Source organism: Hevea brasiliensis, chromosome 13, assembly GCF_030052815.1.
Source record: "Hevea brasiliensis isolate MT/VB/25A 57/8 chromosome 13, ASM3005281v1, whole genome shotgun sequence".
Taxonomy (NCBI): Eukaryota; Viridiplantae; Streptophyta; class Magnoliopsida; order Malpighiales; family Euphorbiaceae; genus Hevea; species Hevea brasiliensis.
Window position 1 is genome coordinate 87203447 of NC_079505.1, and position 23854 is coordinate 87227300.

The window sequence follows — 23854 nt, forward strand, 5'->3', positions numbered from 1 at the left end:
GGTTAACCTGCTTTCTCCCTCGCAGGTTGATTACTAATGTTTGTATAAACTGGTTAAATCTTAGAATTTCCGCATGTGTTAGAAAGGTTTATTTGATTTGGGTCTGTAAACTAAATTATTATTTTGGACCTGTAAACCTAATATTCTATGCATGTTTGATGGATTGGATGAGGAAGCTGAGCTCCCATTTATTTTTTTGCTGATGAGTATGTGGAGGGTGAGCTGAGCTCCCCAATTGAGTATTTATTGTGTTTACAGGTCGGGTGAGCCGAAAACTCCCCGTTGGAAAGTCCATTTTTATGGCCAGACTCTGTCCGTTTGTTTTCTTGAAATTGGGCCCAAATGGGCCTTAGAATTGGGTAAATGAACAGTTAGGCTTACTACGGGCCTCGGGGGCTTTAGGCTGGCCCAGGTCCTAGTGCCGGTCCGGCCCATAGGTTGGGTCGTGACAGATGTGGTATCAGAGCTTAGGCTCCAGATTCATAGGGAAAAATTATCTAAGTGTTGGAAAGAGTCTACTAGGAGTCACATGCGGAGTATAGGATTCTGTTTCGTCTTTTCCTGTAATTCTTTGTTTCTAGATTCTACGTTATACCTCGGGAAATATAAGATTACCTCAGTTAGTGTCTTGATTTTCGTGGAGTACACAGAAATGTGAAATAGAGTTAGTAGACATGTGAGATCTATCATGAGGATACGTACTCCAAGAAATGTTATATTTTTGTCAGTATGGGTTTAAATGGTGTGCCCATTTCGTGTAAGACACGAGTACATAAAAGTGAGTCTTAAAAGTACAGTTGCCCTAGATAAGGATGAGGATACCACTACTGGCAGTCATCAGTAGATGACCCAGTCAGAATAAGTTTGTGATAATAGAAGATTCAAGAGAGATAAGAAATTAGGAGACCTAGTCTGTTAGGACGTATCGTAGTAACTATACAATGTTCTCGATGTCTGCTCTGTAAGTTGCAGATTCTGATGCAGACATGAGATTATTGTGTAGAGCTGCGTACTTCCCTGTAGTGCTTATGATGAGGATGTTGCAGGCAGTCTCTGTTTTGGTACAGTAATGCCAGAACAGAGTTCTATATCTGCAAAGGAGTTGGGAACTCCTGGTTAGGGATCTAGAGCTAGAATATCGAAGGTCACAGTTGGGTGGTAACTAGAGTCAGTGACCCAGTTACCCTAGCATGAGCTAGAGTTACAGTAAGAGTTGCAAAGTAAAGGTGACACCTATAGAGTGAGACCATCTAGTCTTCGGTATGGAATTTTGGATGGTTTTTGCAGTATGACAAACATTTTGCTTAGAGCTTAGTGAGAATAGTATACCTTGTGTGTATCAGTATGGAATAAAGTACAACCCTACTACCTAGAGAAGGTCGAAACTATGAATATATGATTTACAGAGCTATGATATGATAAGAGAGACATTAGTTTGACATGGTTTTGGGCAAGGTGGTAAATGTAGTACCTTTGTTGCAGCAAGTTAGGGTATAGTCCTATCTTTTCAGAAGGGATCGAAAGTTATTACTAATAATGGTGACCCACAAAATAGTGCCCCAGATGGGACTGTAGAGTGTGGTAGAGAGTAGTTGGCTCGGGTATCCTGGAGAGGATACAAGTTCCATTATAGGAATCATATATAATCAGATCACGATGGATGTAAATCCTTTGAATTGGATGACGGATTTGGTTGCCCGAAATCTTAAGTTTTGGAATTGAGTAAACATGGAAAATAATAATAATAATAATAATAATAATAATAATAATAATAATAATAATAATAATAATAATAATAATAATAATAATAATAATAATAATAATAATAAATAAAATTACTGCAGAATCAGTTCTCGAGGTAGTAAGGGTATTATGTAAGCTAAAGGATAAGAATAGAAATCATACGATAAAGGTATGACTGCAATTTCCTGAGTTCCTTTCTGACTTCATATTGTTCAAACAGTAGTATAATCTAATTATAATAGTGTTAAGAGTAATAAATTAGCGAAGATAAATCACAGATGGCCAGTAGATAGAGAAAGTGTAGAATGAAAATTGGGATAATTGATTACAGATGCAATATAATCTAAGTGCCAGTGGGAGTACTAGCTAGAGTGGTCAAAGGACCAAATCTGAGTAGCACAGACATATGATAACGCGATAGAGACTCTGAAAGATATAGTTAGCAAGTAGAGTCATATGTTAGGAAGAAGAATGGAACCAGGGATAGAATAGTCAAGTTCTATTTTGGGTAAGACAAAGGAAATAAATGAAAGGACAACCTAAAGAGCGCATAATAAAAGGAACAAAGTTAAGATATAGGATAGGCTAAGTGTTATTCTTGGCAAGGAGAATGACAAGGATGGAAAATCCAAAATGGGACCACATTAGTGAGAAAAGTGATGGAGGTATGGAATACAATAATAATGAGTAAATGTTAGAAGGTGTGCGATGGTATTGCGGACTACCTAAATAGGTAGAGAAATAGAACTTAGAACTAACTAAGTTGAATAAAAGTCAGTCTAAGGGATCAAATAGTTATGATGAGAGGAAAAGAATGATAGATAATGACACATAGGTTTTAGGTTAGACTTTTGAGATAGTGAGAAGGTAGTTAGAGGTTCGTTATGAATGTCAGGCAAACATTTTTAGTGTGATCAACAGAATCACTTTGCAGTGAAGCAATAACGACAGAGCAACAGTAGGGGTAGAATAAAAAGTGACAAGTATGGATGGTTATAAATCACTAGAAAGTTCAAGGATCAAATTAATGACCCTAGATAAGGGTGGAATTAGTGTTGGAAGAATTTATTAGTGAGAGAAATCTTTCAGGAATCAACAAAAGTTAAGGGCACAATAAAAACGATGATAGATATGAATCATAGGTCGAGTATAAGTAAAGTTAATAAATTATAAAATATTATGTCAAGAAGGAAAATGGTACGGTAAAGGGTTCATGCAGATGATACCTTATAGGTAGAGCATAATTGTGCTAGGAGATGATGAAATTTGGAGAGAAAGACCAAGAAACTTAGGTGAAACGTTATAATATGACAATCGGGTGTAGTTGAATATAAGAGGATATTTTCTTTCTTTTCAAGTTTAGCTCGTGTTTTTGATTCCAGAGCGTTATATAAGTAGCAGAGACTGAGGCAAGGAGACCTAGTTATTTGAGATTTTGATAGGCACCAATTCATATACAATTTCCTGATATGAGAATGACAGTAAGTGCATACCTAGTGTTAAGTATGAAAGGACGATCAGAGTAATGACAGGAGTTAAATTGAGTTAGCTACTAAGGCTTGCGACTGTTTTAAACTATGAGCTAGATGAAGTACTATTTATGGATGAGTTTCAATAGATGAAATTGTTGCTGATGGGTAATTTGAGGTTGAAGTTTAGTATGCTATTGTCTTTATATATTATTTTATTAATGAGAATGAACAAGTGAAGTATCTTGTTTGTAATTAAGGCATGACACTTATTTCCTACAAGTGTTAGTTCGGATGGAACTTATAGTTTATGGGGCTCATATTCATCCAGATAAGCAATTTCCTACTAAATTTGGTAGGGAATGATAATGTTCGATAGTTAAGTTTGAAAAAAAGGGGATACAAGAAAAATTTTCCATGGGTAATTATAAGTGTTACATAAGGTGAAGAATGTGCTGGTAGGAGTAAATCATAGGGTTAGAATTCTCGAAGTAATGAAACTAGTAATCAAGATAAGACTAAGAAATAAAAAGAAAGTTAAAGTTGATGATGGGATAGACATCTTTGAAGGAAAAGGTGTAAAGATGAGATAGGACTAAAATTAAGGAATAAGTACAGCAGGTTGAAATGATACCAACAATACCAAAAATAGGAAAAGGGAAGTGGATAAGATGCAAAGGACAGGAAGAGAGCTCGATAGAGTCAGTTATAATGATGAGGATAAGGAGTGTCTAACCACTGCCCCTGTGTTAACACTACCTATGAGCGGTGAAGGATACACCGTGTACTGTGACCCCTCCAGAGTTGGCCTAGGGTGTGTTTTGATGTGGAATGGAAAAGTAGTGGCTTATGCTTCAAGGCAGCTGAAGAGGCATGAGCAGAACTATCCCACCCATGATTTGGAAATGGCGGCTGTAGTCTTTGCACTAAAAATCTGGAGACACTACCTGTATGGTGAAGTGTGCGAGATATATACCGACCATAAGAGTTTGAAGTACATCTTCCAACAGAGGGATTTAAACTTGAGACAGAGGAGATGGATGGAGCTTCTGGAAGACTATGATTGCCCCATTCAGTATCACCCTGGGAAGGCCAATATAGTAGCAGATGCTTTAAGCAGAAAATCTTCTGGCAGTTTGGCGCACATTTCAGCAGAGAAGAGACTATTGATTCAGGAGGTACATGAGTTGATGGATCAAGGTTTAATCCTAGATCTTTCAGATGAGGGGGTATTGTTGGCTCACTTTTCAGTGAGGCCAGACTTGAGGGACAGAGTTAGAGTTTCCCAGCACAGAGACCAACAATTGATGAAGATTATAGAAAGAGTACAGCAAGGTGAAGTTGGTGAGTTCGGATTTGCCAATGATGGCGCCCTAGTGCAAGGTTCTAGGATATGTGTGTCCGATGTGGACAACCTCAGGAATGAAATCATGCGAGAGGCACACTACACACTGTACAGTGTCCACCCAGGTTCCACCAAGATGTACCATGATGTGAAAGATAGCTATTGGTGGAATGGCATAAAGAGAGACATAGCAGACTTTGTGTCCAAGTGCTTGACTTGTCAGAAGGTAAAGTTTGAACACCAGAGACCGTCAGGGAAGCTGCAAGAGCTCCCTATCCTAGAATGAAAGTGGGAAATGATCACTATGGATTTTGTGACTGGGTTGCCTCGTACCACGCGAGGATATGATTCGATATGGGTAATTGTATACCGCTTGACCAAATCAGCTCACTTCTTACCTGTAAAGACTACATACTCTGTGGCACAGTAAGCCCGGCTCTACATTCGAGAAATAGTCAAATTGCATGGAGTTCCAGCTTCCATAATATCTGACAGAGGGCCCCAGTTCACTTCTCAGTTTTGGAGAAAGTTGCAGGAGGCACTTGGCACAGCTTGAACTTCAAGACGGCTTTCCACCCTCGCATGCATGCAGATCAGAAAGGACAATCCAAATACTGGAAGACATGCTTCGCATGAGTGTCTTGGATTTTGGAGGTCAATGGGATGAGCAGCTAGCTTTGGTGGAGTTTGCCTACAACAATAGTTATCACTCTAGCATAGGAATGGCACCCTATGAGGCACTATATGGAAGAAAGTGTAGGTCTCCTCTGTGTTGGACAGAAATGGGGGAAGCGAAGGTGCATGATGTAAACCTAGTGCAGTACACTTCAGAGATAGTTCCTTTAATCAGGGAACGACCAAAACAACTTTCAAAGAGGCGTAAGAGTTATGCAACCCAGACGGAGGGATGTGGAGTTTGCAGTAGGCGACTATGTATTCTGAAGGTTTCTCCAATGAAGGGAGTCATGAGATTTGGAAAGAAGGGCAAGTTGGCATCTCGGTCTATTGGACCTTCTGAGGTTACTGATAGAGTTGGAGCGATTGCTCACCGCTGGAGCTACCACCCAACCTTTCTCACGCTCATCCCGTGTTTCACATCTCCATGCTCAGAAATACATTCTCGATCCTTCTCATGTACTACGATGGATGTAATAGAACTAAAGGAGAACTTGACATTTGAGGAGCAACTCAGAGCCATAGTGGACTACCAAGTGAGACAGCTAAGATCAAAACAGATCCCTATAGTTAAGGTTTTGTGGAGGAGCCAGTCAGTGGAAGAGTGCACCTGGGAGTCAGAACGGGACATGCGTAGCAAGTACCCTTATCTGTTCAATGTGTAATCATGTACTTTATTCTGCCTTGTGTAAAATTCGAGGACGAATTTTCTGTAAGGGGGGAAGAATGTAACACCCCTGATTTTTTTCATATATTATTATTGGGCTTCGTGTAGGTATTCTCAATTCGCGGAAATTCGACAGTTGTCCGGATCTGTGAATTTCCGACCAGACAGACCAGCTATCGGAAAAGTCTCCGAATTAGATCGAGGTTTTGGCTACCCCACCATTGTCATGCATCCCGAGCGTGTTCCCGAAGTCGGAATCGGCAAAGGTAAACCCGAACCTTGCTTTTTCGTAATTTTCTAGTGCTTAAATCCATAAAATATTCGTGATAGCTTAGAAAATTACGATTCTTTTTGCAATAGCTTAGTGATGTTGCTAAGGACCGCGGGGCAAAGTTTTAGAATTTTTAGAACTTATTTGGGCAGTTTTTGCAAAAATGGTCAATTATAAGGACTAAATTGAAATTTTACATATTGTAATGGATGATTGATTTGATGGGCCCAGAAGGGACTGTGTGATGTGATTGAGTTGTGGATATATGGATTGTGAGTATAGAAGTGTGTTTTGAGCCCTTTTGCAGGTTGGGTAGGTCCTAGGTATATGGGAGACTCTGCCGGATTTTCGGCACGACTTAGGACGTATTGGTCTTTTTCTTTGTTTGTATTGAGTCAGATTTATTAAATGATTGTAATAAAATTGTCAGGTGAGCCGGGACAGCCTTCTTCCTCCACCCAGCCGCCACAGTGATTGTCGTCAAGTCTGTGAGTAGAATATTAATTTTAATTGTAATTTCGATATTATTATATGTTCAAGCATGCCCATGCATCACTTATATGTATATATTTATGTAGTTAAACTCTAGGCACGATTTATGTTACATTCATAACTGTTGATGTGCCATGGATGTTGTTGTGGTAATTTGGAGCAGTGTGCGTGCGTTGGCGTGCGTGTGATGTGGTGTGGACTATGGATAGGACGGGGTAGTCACGGCTTGAGTAATTCGCTGGGACCCGATCCTTGGAGGGGTAGTCACGGCTTGAGTAATTCGCTGGGACCCTCGATTTGGTTATTAAGTGGAAGTCCAAGCTTGAGTAATTCGCTAGCACCAGGTTGGATTTAAGAGAGCTGTATAGGGGATCAGCTCCTATATGTTATGATTGATACTACAGGGTGTGTGAGTGCTCCAAATTACCTTTTTGATGCTATGATGTGAATTTATTGCTGATGTTGCACCTCATTTCACAGGTTGCATTAGTTTTAGATAGTTATAGAGATTATGGTTAAAATTGATATTTTACTCTCTGAGTCGAACGCTCACTCCTGTTCAAAAATTTTTACAGGCCACAGGAGGATATTTTTTGAGGTTAACCTGCTTTCTCCCTCGCAGGTCGATTACTAATGTTTATATAAACTGGTTAAATCTTAGAATTTCCGCATGTGTTAGAAAGGTTTATTTGATTTGGGTCTGTAAACTAAATTATTATTTTGGACCTGTAAACCTAATATTCTATGCATGTTTGATGGATTGGATGAGGGAGCTGAGCTCCCATTTATTTTTATGCTGATGAGTATGTGAAGGGTGAGCTGAGCTCCCCAATTGAGTATTTATTGTGTTTACAGGTCGGGTGAGCCGAAAACTCCCCGTTGGAAAGTCCATTTTTATGGCCGGACTCTGTCCGTTTGTTTTCTTGAAATTGGGCCCAAATGGGCCTTAGAATTGGGTAAATGAACAGTTAGGCTTACTACGGGCCTCGGGGGCTTTAGGCTGGCCCAGGTCCTAGTGCCGGTCCGACCCATAGGTTGGGTCGTGACAAAGAAAGAAGACACCAAAATAAAAGAGTAGTAAGCTGGAAAAGAGACAACCTAAAGAAGAGATATCAAGCTTAAATATCCAAGTTTGCCACCAACTTATCACAATTACCAGCAGTTCACACAATACACTAAGAATTGCATAAATTTAGGATCACCAAGCAAACGAGTGTGTTTTGATCTGAAATTGAGAAGGCAAATGCAATCTAGTACTGACTAATTGCTGCTAGAATTTCAGGCTTTTCTTGACAGGTTTACTATGTAAACCAAATTTAATCTTGTCTGCCGCAAAATTTTGTTCCCCACACAAACGGTTAAATTTTGAGCTGAGATTTAATTTGAGAATAGCTCAAATGTGGCAAAAACAACCTGTAAATTTTCAGGAATTTCCGGGCTGATTTGCTATGTGAACTTAATTTGATCGTGTCTGCCTCAAAATTTTGGTTCCCCACACAAACGGATGAATTTTAAGCTGAAATTTAATTTGGGAACTACTGATATGGGGTATAAACACCCGGAAAATTTTCAGAAATTTCTGGGTATATTTACTATGTGAACTTATTTTAATCGATTCTGCAGCAAAATTTTGGTTCCCCACACAAACGGACGAATTTTAAGCTGAAATTTAATTTGGGAACTACTGAAATGGGGTATAAAAACTTGTAAATTTTCAGGAATTTTTGGGTCTATTTGCTATGTGAACTTGATTTGATCGCGTATGCCGTAAAATTTTGGTTCAGTAGGCAAACAATATCAAACAACCCCCAAAATTTACACCTAACGTCTTAAACATACCCAAATAATGTTGGTACAGTTTCAGGCCAAATTGGTAAGTTGAACTCAATGACCCAAATAATCTCTCATACTTGATATCAAAATGAAGGAAGCAAGATGGATAGCTAGAATAATGGCTTTGGCTTGATTAACCCAAAACCCTAAGACAAACTCAACAAAATAAATTTTTAAACAAACAGGTCAAACTAAACCCCAAGAGCCAAACAACAACTATGAAGAAGGTAACAAATACAAAAAATAAGAAGCAAATAGAGAATTTATCTTGTTTGGACGTCCCTTTACTCTGATACATGCAATTATGCAAAGGCAAACACACTTTGTTGTCAACCATCTTGATGGACACAAAGATTCATCAATAACATTTCCATATTCATTCTACCAGGAAGCAGCAATACAACTAGAATGGTACACGAGAACCTGAATATTCATTAGCCCTTTTTTTTACGATGTTTATGTAGATTAAATTAATCAAATCACAATTAAAAAATAAATTATATGTTTATTTGTTATATATATATATATATTTATTTATTTACATTAATTTTATGGATGGTTAGGCCAATTCTGCTTAATGATATGACGTTCCATCGAATAAAAGAAAAAAGTAATTAATGGAGCAAAATTTTCAGGGTCTTGTAGTGCTTCATAGAGTCCTGCAGAATTAGTTTTTTGAAAAAAAATCTCATAGAATATATGGGTTAGACTTAGATGTCCTTATGGACACTGGAACGTTTCATATTTTATTTTATTAATTATTTTATTTTTAACATATTTATTATTATAATTATTATGAACAAACTATTTCTAATAATATTTAATCTTTTTTAAATATAATTATATTATAAAAATATTATATTAGTAAACATTTTTGTAAAGAAATATTTAAAGGAAATTAATTGATAAAATTTTAGAAATAAAAATTAAATTTAGTTTTAATAATAATAATAATATTAATATAATTATTCAATATTTTAATAAAAATTTTAATTATATTTAATATAATTAAATAAGAATAAAATTTTATAGTATGATTTTCAATGCAATGCATGAATAAAATAATTAATTAGAATTTATTTTTAAAACAAATAGATCCTTCAATAATAAAAAAATTTGCTATTTAGCTTATATTTGTTTGGGATGAGTAAATTAAATAACCATAGTACAGTAGTAGCAGCTGGACCCTCCTGAGTCCTGAACACGGATGGTTAGGCAAGGCAGGTTGCCTAAGTACCTAGTTACCTACCTAAATCTGCCATTTGGCCCATTTTCTACCGAGCAAAACATGCCTCCAAGTTTTGTGGTTCAATGTTTCTATTCTCAAGCTCTTCCACTTTCCTCTGTTCACATTTCTTCTGCTCAAGCAGAGCTAATTTTGATGAGTTGTAAATATTAATGTTACCTTCTAACATTGTCCCACATGTCACATTCGTTTGTCTCTTGATGCTCAGTTGGACCTTGGCTTGCCATGAATTTGCAGTTTAAAAAATTCCCCTTTTTCCAAGTAAATACGAAATCACCAATGAGAAACTCAAAGCTTGACGGCCTTCAATGAAATCACCTAGTTCTCCATTTTTAAACTGGAGGAAGATCCATTTGAAGAAATCCCCCGAGTCTGTCTCAAATTATCGTTAGAGGTACAAGGAGAACGCAGAGAAGATAGAGAGTAACATGCACCATAGTTTTTGTTGAACGGATCTGGGGTTTTTGGCCATTTCACCGAGATGATCAGGCGGCTTTTTATGCAGGCAGTCGTGCAATCCTCCACTGCCTTCGTCTTCTTTCTCTTCCTGATGCTCGGCGCGTTTGTCTTCACGCGCCTCCTCCAGTCCAGTGTAAGCAACCCAATATTAATAATGTCACATTCCTACAAGATCTTTGACTTTTTCTTCCCTACTAAGAAAGGCAAGAAAAGTGAGCTTAAAATGGGTTACACTTGCACGACGTGGTCTGAAGCCTGACTCTTGCCATCCGTAACTCCGGCGTAATTGTAGTGAATTTTGTGGCTATTTTTTTTTTTTGAATAAATTATTTCTTTTTAACTAAAACCGCAGAATTGGGCTAAGTTGATAGGCCATTTTTAACTTTTTCACCTTGGGCTTCTCGTTGTAGGACATTACTGGCAGCTCGGCTCAGAAGTCAATAGTCACTGCAAAAACAACCAAGCCGCAAAATAATATCGAAATTCCACTAAACTGCAACGCACTCAACCTCACACGAACATGCCCTAGAGACTACCCCACAACGTTTTCACAAGATCCTGACCGTCCATTACCTCCGAGCTGTCCAGAATACTTCCGGTGGATCCACGAAGATTTACGTCCATGGGCCCATACGGGCATCACCAGAGACATGGTAGAAAGAGCTAAAGCAACAGCCAATTTCAGATTGGTGATAGTGAGCGGCAGAGCTTACCTTGAAACATACGAGAAGGCGTTTCAGACTAGAGATGTTTTTACACTTTGGGGAATCCTACAGTTGTTACGGAGGTATCCGGGGAGACTGCCAGATTTAGAGATGATGTTTGATTGCGTAGACTGGCCGGTTATCAAGTCCGTTGATTATAGTGGGCCAGATGCGCCGGCCCCACCGCCTCTGTTTCGCTATTGCGGGAACGAAGACACATTGGACATTGTTTTCCCTGATTGGTCCTTCTGGGGATGGCAAGACATGTTAACTTTTCATCTTCAATTAATTTTTTCAATACATGAATGCGCCAAATGCAGGAGTTAACAGATTATTCTACAGGGCTGAGACGAATATAAAGCCATGGGAGCATTTGCTGAGGGACCTAAAAGAAGGCAACGAAAGGACTAGATGGCTGGAAAGGGAACCTTATGCTTATTGGAAAGGGAATCCAGATGTTGCTGAGACGAGGCTAGACCTTATCAAATGTAATGTCTCCGAACAACAGGACTGGAATGCTCGTTTATATAGACAGGTAACCATAACTCTGATAATTTTCAATGAATTGCAATTTTCGGAGTAATGAAACGAAATGATGTAAGATTTTGAAATCTATTGCAGGATTGGGTCCGAGAATCCCAGCAAGGATACAAGCAATCGGACTTGGCAAATCAATGCATTCACAGGTAAAAAGTTCATATTTATCATATGGGTACTACATCGTTTTGTTTATTCGTTCTTTCATCTTTAATGCATATTTTGCCTTGTCTTCAAAATTTACTGTTCATGCAGGTATAAGATCTATATTGAGGGGTCTGCATGGTCAGTCAGTGAAAAGTATATCCTTGCCTGTGATTCAGTCACCCTTATTGTGAAGCCCCATTATTATGATTTCTTTTCAAGAGGTTTGATGCCAATTCACCACTATTGGCCTGTAAAGGAGGCCGATAAATGCAAGTCTATTAAGTTTGCAGTAGACTGGGGTAACAGCCACAGACAGAAGGTAACAACTTTTGACTGTAAATTTTATCCATAAATTTTATGGTTGTAATTACTCAAAACTTTTTCTATTCTGCCATGAAAATTGAGAAATGTCAAGTATCTGGCACCACAGTTCAGGCCTATAGTAGGCTTCTAACTGTTGTTCTGCTGTTAACCCCATTAGCTATTTTTGCTCCAAATGTTACTAAGTGCTTGGTATTGTGTTTAGAGGCGGAAACTTTTTTTTTTTTTCAATAAAAGCATAATTTTAGATACCGTTGAAAAAAATAATTTGAAAAAAACTATTTTTATTTTAGTGTTTTTGTGGATAAAACTTATCAAATTTAATTTTAAATTATTTTTTTAATACTCTCTAACTCGTACATTTTAAAAAGTGATAATTTCGACAGCAGTTCTAACAGTAATGACAAACAGACTCTAAAATGAATTTTTATGGGGAAGCCTGCTGTAGAATTATTTTTTGATCTAAAATTTATGTGGAATTCAACGTGTGCAATCATCTGGTTGGTTCCTAGTGTCTTGTTGTACTTCATGAGTAGATCATTAAGAGAAAGGGAGAAATGTTAAATGAACTAATTTGTCCTTAAATTTTTTAGTCATCTTGTTTTTCAAGTTATATTTTCTTATGCAGTTGTTCTCCGTGGGTTTGTCAGGCCCAGGAAATTGGAAATGCAGCAAGTGAATTCATTCAAGAAGAGTTGAAGATAGACTATGTGTATGACTACATGTTTCATCTCTTAAATGAGTATGCAAAGCTTTTGACATTTAAGCCCACTATACCTAGAAATGCTACTGAACTGTGTTCAGAAACAATGGCTTGCCCTGCGGATGGATTGGAGAAGAAGTTTATGATGGATTCTTTGGTGAAGGTTCCTGCAGATACTTGTCCCTGCACCATGCCTCCTCCCTATGACCCTTCTTCTCTGCTTGCCATTATAAGGAGAAAAGCAAATGCTATAAAGCTGGTGCAGTTATGGGAGAACAAATACTGGCAGAATCAAACCAAGCAGTCTTAGAGGCGTGTTCATAGGCAAGCCTATTAGCTCGTCTTGGCTTATAACCAAAGGAGGACATGTATAGGCTCAAATTTTATAGTTTTCCCCCTCCTTTGTGTATTATTCCCTCTTAGATAATGTTAGCAGGAAAATTTTTCCATGGAATAAATATATAGCATTTTAGTATTCAGTATAATTGTTCTGTTGATCTTGAACTTAATTGTGTGTTTGCACCCATCAAACCATATGATAGATTATTCAAGTGTGTGAAACTCATATTCACCCCTTTGAAGGCCAGCCGTCACTTTAGTGAAGTTGAAACTCATATTTGATATGAACAACGGATCCTTATATGACTTTCATTTAAAGGGAAGAAATGTACTCTGAACGTTGTCGTTTGTGAACGACAAATCTCTGTAGGACCTGTCATTCTGAGAAAGAGCAGTCACTTTTGGAGGACGTCCTATGGTTTATGAATGCCAGAAATTCTAATAAATTCGTCTTGCAAACTAACCTGTGTTGTCTGAAAATGACCAGTAAAATGATGAGTTGTTTTTCTGTTAATGCTGTCCTCTGTTTACTTCCGCCTGTGTTGCAACTGTAATCCAAATTCATCTACATCTATTATCTATATAAATATTATAATTCTGAGCATACACATTATTTATTTTGTGAATTCTTCTGCTGCTGCTTTTATTTTTTTCCCTTTTTTCTTTAGAATCTACGAACTAATTGTAATGCTATTTTATATGTAAAGAAAGGATCTTGAGAGTTAGATTAGGAGAAACATTGATACATTTTAGTGCATGTCTACAAACATGAATTTTTCTGCTCATAAAGAATCAAATGAGATTACTAAAAGGTAGGGTAACTGAAACCTTCCCTCCGCATACTGGGACTGGCTTTCTGCTTTTCCAGACTTTATTGTCATATTTTCTGCTATGTATTTTTCAAATTATTATAAGTCTGGTGGACGTAAGATATTCAAGCGCTATTGGATTTCATTCCACACGTCCCTTCATCCTCCTCCGCAACCAAGGTTATGATATCATATTGAGCCTTTAAGTTCTCAAAGGTTATACAAGTCTAGTGGACGTTAGACGTCAGATATTCAAGCGACGGAATGGATAAACTACAAATGCAAAGGCTCAAAACACTTTCTTGCAAAAATTTGAAGATTGACTTATTAATTGATTAGACTCAAATTACTGAAACCAAAGTTGATCATTTGTTAGCACAAGTCAACAAACTCTATGTTGATCTCCCATCTAGAATCAATATTTAAGATGCTGGCAACTAAATTTATATTTAGTTGCCTCGTTAGTCAAATGTTGAGCAAAAGCTTTCGGCTTAATAATATATCAATTTCCATTAAATGATGTGATTTTCCTATCTGAAATAATAAAAACACAGCTACTGCATCCTGCTTCAAGAAAAATTATTTCTGAAATACATATTTGCTAAAAATTGAGTTTGCTAAATTTTTTCCATGGTTTGCCTGTTTGAATAGTAAAAGCTAGCAGGAAAATCTATATTGCAGAGTGAAACTTATTAATGACAACATCCTTCGGTTGTACGCTGCTTTCTTCCAGAACTTATGGTGCATCCAACCTAGTTCCCACATTAAATTAAAAATAAAAGTATATTTTATAGTTTTTGGTCAGTCGATGGAATTCTTTATTTATCAGAAATTTCGAGGGATATAGCTACGATGGTTCAATATAATCTATTAAATCCTTTCAAGCATATCAAGTTCTATGTTTTAAAACATTATATGCTTGTAATTTAGTGATATTGTCATATCAAATACCCCAGATGGACCTTTTTTCTGCTGTCAAAAGGATAATATTTTAATATCTGGTTTTGGAGGTCCAGACTTTGGAATAGTAAGTCTTAGCTCCTGGCTTTTTCTCCACGAAATTGTTTTTGCTTGTTTTTTCTTCTTGACTTTTGCATAGACTTTTACTTGGCAGTTGGCACAGAGAGAAAGACTTGGAAATATGGACATTTCATTCCTTTCCATGATAAGGACCAGATGCAGACCTGCGATCTTTGGACATATGCTTCCAATTCTAATATCAGAAGCAGATAATTTATGGTTTCTCACGTTCTGTTCTCTAAACTTACTAGCTGCTAGTCTGTCAGGATCATGAAATTTTCCAGAGTTCTTTTCTTCAGGTTGGTCATGTTGGAGATGTCGTTGCTATGGCAAACTGATGTTTTATGCATCGAAAGCAAGAAACAGGCAAGAGACAGGCTCTTCTTAGATTCAGGCAAGATCTTAAAGATCCTTCTGACAGACTGTCTTCTTGGACTGCTGCAGAAATGGAAGTGGGCTGGAATTGTCTGCGATAATTTAACTGGCCATGCCAAAGAACTCAAACCTCAGAAATCCTCTGGATCCTCCCCAGACTCAACGTGAGACCTAAGAAAGGTTCTAGTTGCAGGGTACCATCCATAAACCCTTCTTTGCTCAATCTGAAGTATACCTGGACTTAAGCTACAACGATTTTGGAGGGGCTCCAATTCCCAGCTTCATTGGTTCTATGGTGAGTTTAACATATCTAAAACTATATGAAGCTGGATTTGAGGGATTAATCCCTCACCAACTAGGAAACCTTTCTAGTTTACCCCACCTTGGTGTTCGTGGAGCTTGTGTGTATTGGTTTGAAGCCAAAATGTATGTTGATAATCTTCGTTGGGTTTCAAGTGTTCAGCTCCTAGATTTAAGCTGTGTGAATCTCACTGCAGCATCAGACTGGTTGCTGATAATGAATACTCTCCCTTCTTTACTAGAATTACACTTGTCGAAATGCAGTCCTGTTGCCATTCCTCCTCTATCTAAAGTCAATTTCACATCTCTATCAGTTTTTGAAATTTCTCAAAATAATTTTGGGAATTCAATTCCCTAGTGGATTTATACTCTTAATAATCTCACGTCTCTTGATCTGAGTTTTTGTACTTTGAAGGTCCAATTCCCAATTTTTTTTTTTCGAACTTATCTTGCAAGCCTTGATCTTTCAACACTGGTAACTAGTGAATTTTTCAAGCAACAAACTATCAGGACAGGTTCCAGAGGAAATAACTGCTCTGTTGGGATTACGATTGTTGAATTTGTCTGACAACAATTAGACAGGAGAGATCCCGAAGAATATTGGCAATATGCGAGCGCTAGAATCAGTTGATTTTTCAAGAAACAATTTTTGGGGGCAAAATTCCTGCAAGCATGACCGGTCTTCACTACTTGAATTACTTGAATCTATCTTATAATAATCTATCAGGCGAAATTCCATCAAGCACTCGACTCCAGAGCTTAGATGCGTCTAGTTTTGTTAGCAACGGACTCTGCGGGCCTCCACTTACAAGAAAGTGTAGCATGGGTGCAGTACCCCGGGACATGGGCGATGGAAGTGAATAGGAATGTGATGGAGCAAAGATAGATGGGCTTTAACCTGGGCTTTGTGGTGGGATTTGGGGGCATTTTTGGTCCACTACTGTACTGCAAGTCATGGAGACATTCTTAATACCGATTCTTGAATAAGCTGTGGCTTAGACTGCGTGGTATGTGATGTTTGTTGGGCTTATGAGGCAGCGTCCCCTGTTTGGTTGGGTGCCAGCTTCTTTTTCTCCTTCTTTTTTTTTCCACAAAGAAAGACTTGTTTAAAGAGAATGTATTGATTTTTTTTTTGAAGGCGATTTATCCTTGCTGAAGAATATTTTCATCTTAGATAAATTCCCTTGATGATGATGCAAATTGGAGAAACAACGCTTGAGCAAATTAAAGATTCTCACGCAACTTAATTACGATATTTCTCTGAAACTACAGGACAATTACAAGAGGAAAGAATAGTAGTTTGCCGAATGAAACGGCAGAAAAAAAGTAATAAACAAGATAGAAGTACCGAGTTCGCATATTACATCAAACTAGAGGGGTTGGTGTAAAAACCCCATGCAACAGAAAATAAATGAAATGAAATGAAACAAAATAAACAATGCTGAGTTTGATACTTTGATGACATGTAATTTGTCAAAAAAAAGGCTCAAACATCAAACAAGAGAAAGGATTAGTGTCTAAAGTGCTCGCCCTTTTACAATGTCGAGGCTCATTTCGCTGGGATCTGTTGCTTGCAACTCAACCTGAATGCCATCTAGTTCCCTCTTAAATCTGTCTTTGGAGCTTGCATACACCATCTTCATTCTCACCCTTGAAGTATCAGGTGACCTATAAGGACATATGGAACAATCAACTTATTATGCATGCCAAGTACAAAATAGTAAAATATGAGAAACTGGTAAATTACCAAGCAATGAAGAAAATTTTGCTTTTCTGACAATTCTCATTAGTCGTGAAATCAAAATCAAAGACAGCATAGCGGCATTCATCAGCTGGCAGAGATGCAGTGAAATCCTCGTAGGTTTCTTGAGGGCTTCCAAGTTTGTCTACTACCACTTGCTGAGCTTCAATCTTGAAAATGATGAATCGGTAGTTCCTCTTTGCTTTTAGTTCCAAAAACTTGAGCTTACAGTCATCATGCACAGCCATTCCAGATGCCGAATTCGCCTAACCCAACAATTTGATTGGACCATACACAATGAATGAAGGGGAGAATACTAAGAAACGTATGAATCCAAAGATTTCCAGAGAACCATTAATTAAATAAAAATAGAACACAATAAAAGGACAATGCGGATAGATAATTAGTGTGAGATCGGCTTTTAATCAATAGATGCTAAGCATTTTTCTTTCTTTTTCTTCTTCTGTCTCTGAATTCTCAGGAATCATGATAAGATCATTCTTATGACAAGTCTATGTAGCAATCAAAGAACAGAGTTTAAAAGAAACCTTCAATGGTGTTTTCCAGAAAGAAAATTGCTTATTCAATAAATTCATATGCGATCCAACATGTCAGGGGGCTCCAAATACAATGCTATGTGATAGATTAAACATACCTGTGTAAATCCCATTAAACTTAAATTTCTTGCCTGTCCCTTTCTCAGGCACAATGACAATAACAAGATCAAAGAAACAGAGAAAGAGAGAGTGTACCATGTTTGCTGTTCAACTGTGAGAGCCAGGGCCTTGGGGAAAATAATTGAAGAAAAGAAGAGAAATGGAAAATGAAAAGGAGAAATGGTAGAGATCCTTAATTTTGGGGACACATTAATATTGAGAGGTCAGACAAATAAGGGGAGGAAGAGAAATTTGAGGGACAAAAACAAGGGTTGAGAATTCTCTTAAGCTTTCAAAGCTCATCATGTCCACAACAAAAGGTTTCATGTTTGTTTATCCATCGAAGGAAGCGAAAATACAGAGCAAAACACTCTTCCTATTGCCACGTCTTTACCTACTTGACCTCTTTGTCATCCTTTCATTTTTTTTTATTCAAAAAAGGAATATATATAATAAATTGAAAATTATTGTTTGGATAATGGTTTCATGTACGTTATTTATCTATTGGAAAACCCAATACAAGAAGCAAACAAATGGATATGGAGGAGGAGTATTGTATAATCATGGATCATATTTGTAAGACAATGTCGAGTAGGGGTGGCAAAGACAGATAATGGGATTCAGAATGAGAGAGACAAAAAAAGAGTGTGAGAGACGCGAAGAATAAAGAGAAATAAACAAATGGAGGTGGTGGAAAATAGTTGAAGTTGATAAAGTCCAACAAGAGAGAAAGAGAGAGGCAGAAGAGAAAATTGATTTAAAATAATATTAACAAACAAAGAAAAGAAGTTGGTAATGCAGAATGTTAAGCGGCCATAAAAGGGTACTGGCAGAGCACTTGTCCAAAGGACAATATACATAAAAGATATAGAGTTGAACCCGTAATTTCTACTCAAATAAAGCTGCAACAGAAGGGGTCTCTAATGATTGGAAGAACTATTGCAGGAGTAGTTGCCGGCCACCCAATCATTATCGCGAACAATGGTGGTAAAATATATACGAGGTTGCTTCAAAGAGAATGAAAGTAACTATGGGCTGAATCAGATTCTTAACTTCAGAAATGATAATCCTTTAGTTGAGCAATGGACCCACCAAAACCAACACAAAAAATAACACAAATCAGCCAAGGGTTTCGTGCTCACTACTACATTGAAATTTGCTTCTCTTCTTGTCAACTCAGGCCAAAGCCGCCTTCTTTTGTTTTCCTCAATCCTCATTTCCCTTTGCACGAGGGCAAACTACGCTTGCTTCGGCCCATTCTCTCTATTTATTAAGCCACTTGATTTGGCGTTGCAATGTCCAAGTTTAACTATATTAAAATGCACTTGCTAATAAAATATTTGATAAATAAATTAAATAATTTAATAAAAGTAAAATATATAGACTAAATAATATATTTTTAAAATATAAAAATTAAATATTTAATTTTATTAAAATAAAAAAATTAAATAATAATTTTTTCTAATCAAATTAAGTAATTTTAAATTTATAAAATAAACTTTTTTTTTTTATTGAATTTACCTTCTATATTAAATATATTTGATGTGCATATAACTTCTCTCTGAGAGATATGGGTCCCACATAGCTCAGTATATCAATGATTTGAGTTACTTTCTTAAACAAAAAAAATATCGAAAAATAATTAATCTTTTTGAATTCAGCTAAGCAAAAAAATAAGTAATCAACTGAGAGAAAATATCGAAATAAAAATAGAAGGCATGTGTGGGCCATACATGGTTTGGTTTTCACATCGAAGAAGCGTGGGGCCTGCGGCAAAAGGCAATCGTATTCTGTCCACTGCTGGTAGTCACATGATACTCTTCCAAGTCACGTGCTTTCTCAACCACTTTCATGTGCGTGCACAGCTTTCTTTTAATTTATGAAGATGCCAAAGCGCGTCTTCTTATATTTCCTTAACGGAGAGTGGGCTTTCCGCAATAACCTCCACGCCTCCCAAGTCCCATCCCTAACGAACCATAATAACACTTTAAAACGATAAAACTAGAGAGGGTTTTACCAAATTTCAAAATTCAAATTTGAAATTCCCCCTTAAACAAAACTTCCGTCACCTTCTTCGTTAACTTATTGCCACTATAACGGCAGAAAACCCCTCCGTTTTTTCCGTAATATATAACTCTCTTTTTCTCTCCTCCACTTCCCAACCTCGAGCTCGTTTTCTCTCCTGTTCTCAGTGGTTGCTCCAAATAACTCCATCTTTTCTACTTCTTCCCTTTCCAAAACTCAACGTTTCGAATCAAAATGCGTGAGATCCTTCACATCCAGGGAGGCCAATGTGGTAACCAGATCGGTGCCAAGTTCTGGGAGGTGGTTTGCGCCGAGCACGGGATCGATTCCACGGGAAGGTACCAAGGGGGCAACGATTTGCATCTCGAGCGAGTCAATGTTTACTACAACGAGGCCAGTTGCGGAAGGTATGTTCCACGCGCCGTCCTCATGGATCTGGAGCCCGGCACCATGGACAGTGTCAGATCAGGGCCCTACGGGCAGATATTCCGGCCCGATAACTTTGTTTTCGGGCAGTCTGGAGCCGGAAACAACTGGGCCAAGGGACATTATACGGAGGGAGCCGAATTGATTGACTCGGTGCTTGACGTTGTGAGGAAGGAAGCCGAGAACTGTGATTGCTTGCAAGGTACTTCGTATTTCTGAAAAGCAGTCGCTTAGGAAATATTTTTGCTTCTCTATCATTATTGATTGGAGGTGGTTTTAAATGTGTTCTCTGTGGAACTATTTTATATTTGTCTTCGTAGTGTTTCCAAGGCGAATCTTTGGACATGGAAGTAGATTGGGATCCAACTATTTTGAAGCTGTATATTAACGCACTTTCTTAAAACATGCTGTGATGGCTACTTATTTAATCAGTCTAAAATTTCTTGAGAAGTCGTGTTTGGTTCACTGATCTGTGTGAAACTGGCAGAGGGTGAGTTCCGGAGTTTAGGTAACATGAATCAGAAGGACCAATTTGTACCAACAAGTGCTCAGTTGGAGTTTAGTTCCTGAGCAATGCGTTTATTTTTCTATGACAATGGCATTAAACAACTTGAACTTTCAGTTTGCAGCTACAGTGTCTGGGGGAACTAAATGTTCAGCTTCTTTTTAGGATTCTGTAATTGGCACTTATATGTTTTGAATTTTTTTGCTAATTTTTTAATCAGGATAAACCAAGTGCAGAGCCCTCTTTGTTTGTTTATTTTCATTTTTATCCATCATTATGTCTGTGGGTTGCAGGATTTACAAGTTTCTTCAACTGTTGCAGGGTTTCAGGTTTGCCACTCTTTGGGAGGCGGTACTGGTTCAGGCATGGGAACGCTACTCATTTCCAAGATCAGAGAAGAATATCCAGACCGAATGATGCTCACGTTCTCTGTGTTCCCGTCCCCAAAGGTGTCGGACACTGTTGTTGAACCATACAATGCAACCCTCTCTGTTCACCAACTTGTTGAGAATGCAGATGAGTGCATGGTTTTGGATAATGAGGCCTTGTATGACATTTGCTTCCGAACTCTTAAGCTTACTACTCCCAGCTGTAAGTCTTGGTTTTTTCCAAATGTTTTGCAATTTCAGTTTATCATCCTTGAGTTTTCCTACATCATTATGAATTTAATGTGGCTTAATATTTGATGATTTACTGGTATCTCGGTGCCTAGGAATTTGACATGGCTTCTTGTAATGGTAAGTGTTTCCCTAGTTTTACTGTGAGGAACCTTTGTTAATTGTTGTGTTTTGGAATTGGTATCAGTATTTGTTCTTTTTGCTGCTAAAGCAAAAAGTTAAGGCATTATCATGTTCTCTACAGTTGTGAGCCATTGGTTGCACGTGGTCTAGGTTTGCTTTTTACGTTCGGAGAAATGGGAGGCAGTTTAGTGAAGATCTCGACTCCCATTGTGCAGAACGATTTGTTTAATTAGCTTTAGGTGTTATTCCCGGAAATAAAATCTTGAAACTAGATCTGACCTGGGTGGTAGTCACTAACGTTTAGAGTCAAATCTCGTTCTCACCTGGTCCCCTGCAGCAACATTTACTGTTGTGGCGGACCATATGGATCTAATTTGATTTGGCCTGTAAGACGCACGCATTTTGTGCCTTTGAATAATTAAGTTCGTAGGTTGCATGAGCTTATATACTCTATTAGTTATTATTTGCTAGTATATTATTGTCTCGCATTATGTGTTTGTGGGGATTTGAGTTTGAGACAAAACCAATATGATTTAATTATACTATGTTACTTCTAAATGAATCAATTTATGAATAATCCCATGCTGACTAATCCTTTTGCTTAAATCTAGTTGGAGACCTCAACCATCTTATTTCTGCCACCATGAGTGGAGTGACATGCTGCCTTCGCTTCCCTGGTCAACTCAACTCTGACCTTCGCAAGCTTGCCGTTAATCTTATCCCATTCCCTCGGTTGCATTTCTTTATGGTTGGGTTTGCTCCACTCACATCTCGTGGGTCACAGCAGTACAGAGCCCTTACCGTACCTGAACTAACTCAACAAATGTGGGATGCGAAGAACATGATGTGTGCTGCAGATCCTCGTCATGGCCGATATTTGACTGCTTCTGCCATGTTTCGTGGAAAAATGAGCACTAAAGAAGTGGATGAACAGATGATTAATGTTCAGAACAAGAACTCTTCTTACTTTGTTGAGTGGATCCCCAACAATGTCAAATCTACAGTTTGTGACATCCCCCCAACTGGTTTAAAGATGGCTGCAACATTTATTGGGAACTCAACGTCAATTCAGGAAATGTTCCGTAGGGTTAGTGAACAATTCACTGCCATGTTCCGCAGGAAGGCTTTCTTGCATTGGTACACAGGAGAGGGTATGGATGAGATGGAGTTTACTGAGGCAGAGAGTAACATGAATGATTTGGTCTCCGAGTACCAACAATACCAAGACGCAACAGCAGATGACGAAGGTTATGACTATGAGGATGAAGAGGACATCCCTGAGGAGGTTTAAGTAATCTACTGTTAATGTCAGGCTTTATGTTTGTTGTGTTTTTTTCTCTTTGTACCTGAATATCTTGTTTGGGAGTTTGGATTATTATTGAATGGATATGTTGACTGGGAACATGTGATCCGTTAGTTTAGGCAACCAGGTACTATTTGTGGGTGAATTCATATTTCTGTTTTGACTGATTAACATTCTGTTTAGTTCAACGTTAGCGATCAATAATTAATGGTTGGTTATCATCTCAAGGCTGTGTTTGATATAGCGAAATGCAACAATGTATTAAACATTATATTACTCTATTTGGAAACTTAAATATGGAATTTCAATGAGCATTATAATCTTACATTTTTTTGCATGTACACATATATATATAAGTAATTATCTTTCATTTGGAAAATAATTGAAAAACATAATCTTTATTATGAAGATAAATGATAAAAAATAAACTAAAGTTGCCTTTTCAATATTAATTTAATTTTAAAAAATTACAGTAGATATGCGCACAAAACTCTGCCAAATTTCTTAAAAAATTTTTCCAAAAAATTATCACTGTTTTGCATAAATAAACAAGCCCTTATTCTAAGTGGTTGATTAAACTACTCTAAATCTCATACGTGTTCTGGACAGGATAATGATTGTAGTTGATTCTCTGTGCTCATTTTCTATTTGTTCTGCTCATCTGCTGGAAAGCAGCATTTGTGGGTCTTCTAATCGGTTATTTAGTTAAAATTTTTAACGATGTAACGCGCTCATTATCTTGTGCTTGACTACGTATTTTCATTTTTGAACTTGTAGCCAATCAGGATGTGAACTTTGTCTTACAGTATCATGTAAAATCTACATGTGACGCTTCGAATTAAGAATTGCATATGTGAAAGCATAGATGAATATTGAAAACAGAAGTCAACAGAGAAGATTTCAATGAGTATTGTGATGAAAGTTCCTCTCTCTCTCTCTCTCTCTCTCTCTCTCTCTCTCTCTCTCTCTCTATATATATATATATATATATATATATATTTTT

General features: G+C 37.5%; 3 protein-coding genes across 3 annotated transcripts; 2 read left to right on the forward strand and 1 right to left on the reverse strand.

The window, feature by feature from the left end:
* Positions 1 to 9777: 9777 nt before the first annotated feature.
* On the forward strand, positions 9778 to 13097 carry LOC110658385 (uncharacterized). The gene is made up of 6 exons (XM_021815962.2): positions 9778 to 10333; positions 10611 to 11161; positions 11247 to 11439; positions 11526 to 11590; positions 11697 to 11907; positions 12560 to 13097. The coding sequence occupies exons 1-6, from the start codon at positions 10223 to 10225 to the stop codon at positions 12920 to 12922; spliced, it is 1494 nt and encodes a 497-aa protein (XP_021671654.1). The 5' UTR covers positions 9778 to 10222; the 3' UTR covers positions 12923 to 13097.
* Positions 13098 to 16670: 3573 nt separating this feature from the next.
* Positions 16671 to 18828, reverse strand: LOC110658384 (actin-depolymerizing factor 7). The gene is made up of 3 exons (XM_021815961.2): positions 17949 to 18828; positions 17203 to 17462; positions 16671 to 17123 (listed from the first exon to the last, which is right to left on the reverse strand). The coding sequence occupies exons 1-3, from the start codon at positions 17949 to 17951 to the stop codon at positions 16973 to 16975; spliced, it is 414 nt and encodes a 137-aa protein (XP_021671653.1). The 5' UTR covers positions 17952 to 18828; the 3' UTR covers positions 16671 to 16972.
* A 1083-nt stretch (positions 18829 to 19911) lies between these two features.
* LOC110658383 (tubulin beta-1 chain) lies at positions 19912 to 23076 on the forward strand. The gene is made up of 3 exons (XM_021815958.2): positions 19912 to 20505; positions 21130 to 21399; positions 22160 to 23076. Exons 1-3 carry the CDS (start codon positions 20112 to 20114, stop codon positions 22837 to 22839), a joined length of 1344 nt encoding a protein of 447 aa, XP_021671650.2. The 5' UTR covers positions 19912 to 20111; the 3' UTR covers positions 22840 to 23076.
* The last annotated feature ends 778 nt before the right edge of the window (positions 23077 to 23854 follow it).

Bases quoted from the DNA above. Each gene is read 5' to 3' on its own strand.
- LOC110658385 (XM_021815962.2), top strand. From the start codon at position 10,223: ATGATCAGGCGGCTTTTTATGCAGGCAGTCGTGCAATCCTCCACTGCC. The intron at 11,591-11,696 runs GTAAAAAGTTCA...CTGTTCATGCAG, and splicing joins GCAAATCAATGCATTCACAG to GTATAAGATCTATATTGAGG. The intron at 11,908-12,559 runs GTAACAACTTTT...TGGGTTTGTCAG, and splicing joins GTAACAGCCACAGACAGAAG to GCCCAGGAAATTGGAAATGC.
- LOC110658384 (XM_021815961.2), bottom strand. The intron at 17,124-17,202 runs GTAATTTACCAG...ATGTCCTTATAG, and splicing joins AAAATTTTCTTCATTGCTTG to GTCACCTGATACTTCAAGGG.
- LOC110658383 (XM_021815958.2), top strand. From the start codon at position 20,112: ATGCGTGAGATCCTTCACATCCAGGGAGGCCAATGTGGTAACCAGATC. The intron at 20,506-21,129 runs GTACTTCGTATT...CAACTGTTGCAG, and splicing joins GAACTGTGATTGCTTGCAAG to GGTTTCAGGTTTGCCACTCT. The intron at 21,400-22,159 runs GTAAGTCTTGGT...GCTTAAATCTAG, and splicing joins TAAGCTTACTACTCCCAGCT to TTGGAGACCTCAACCATCTT.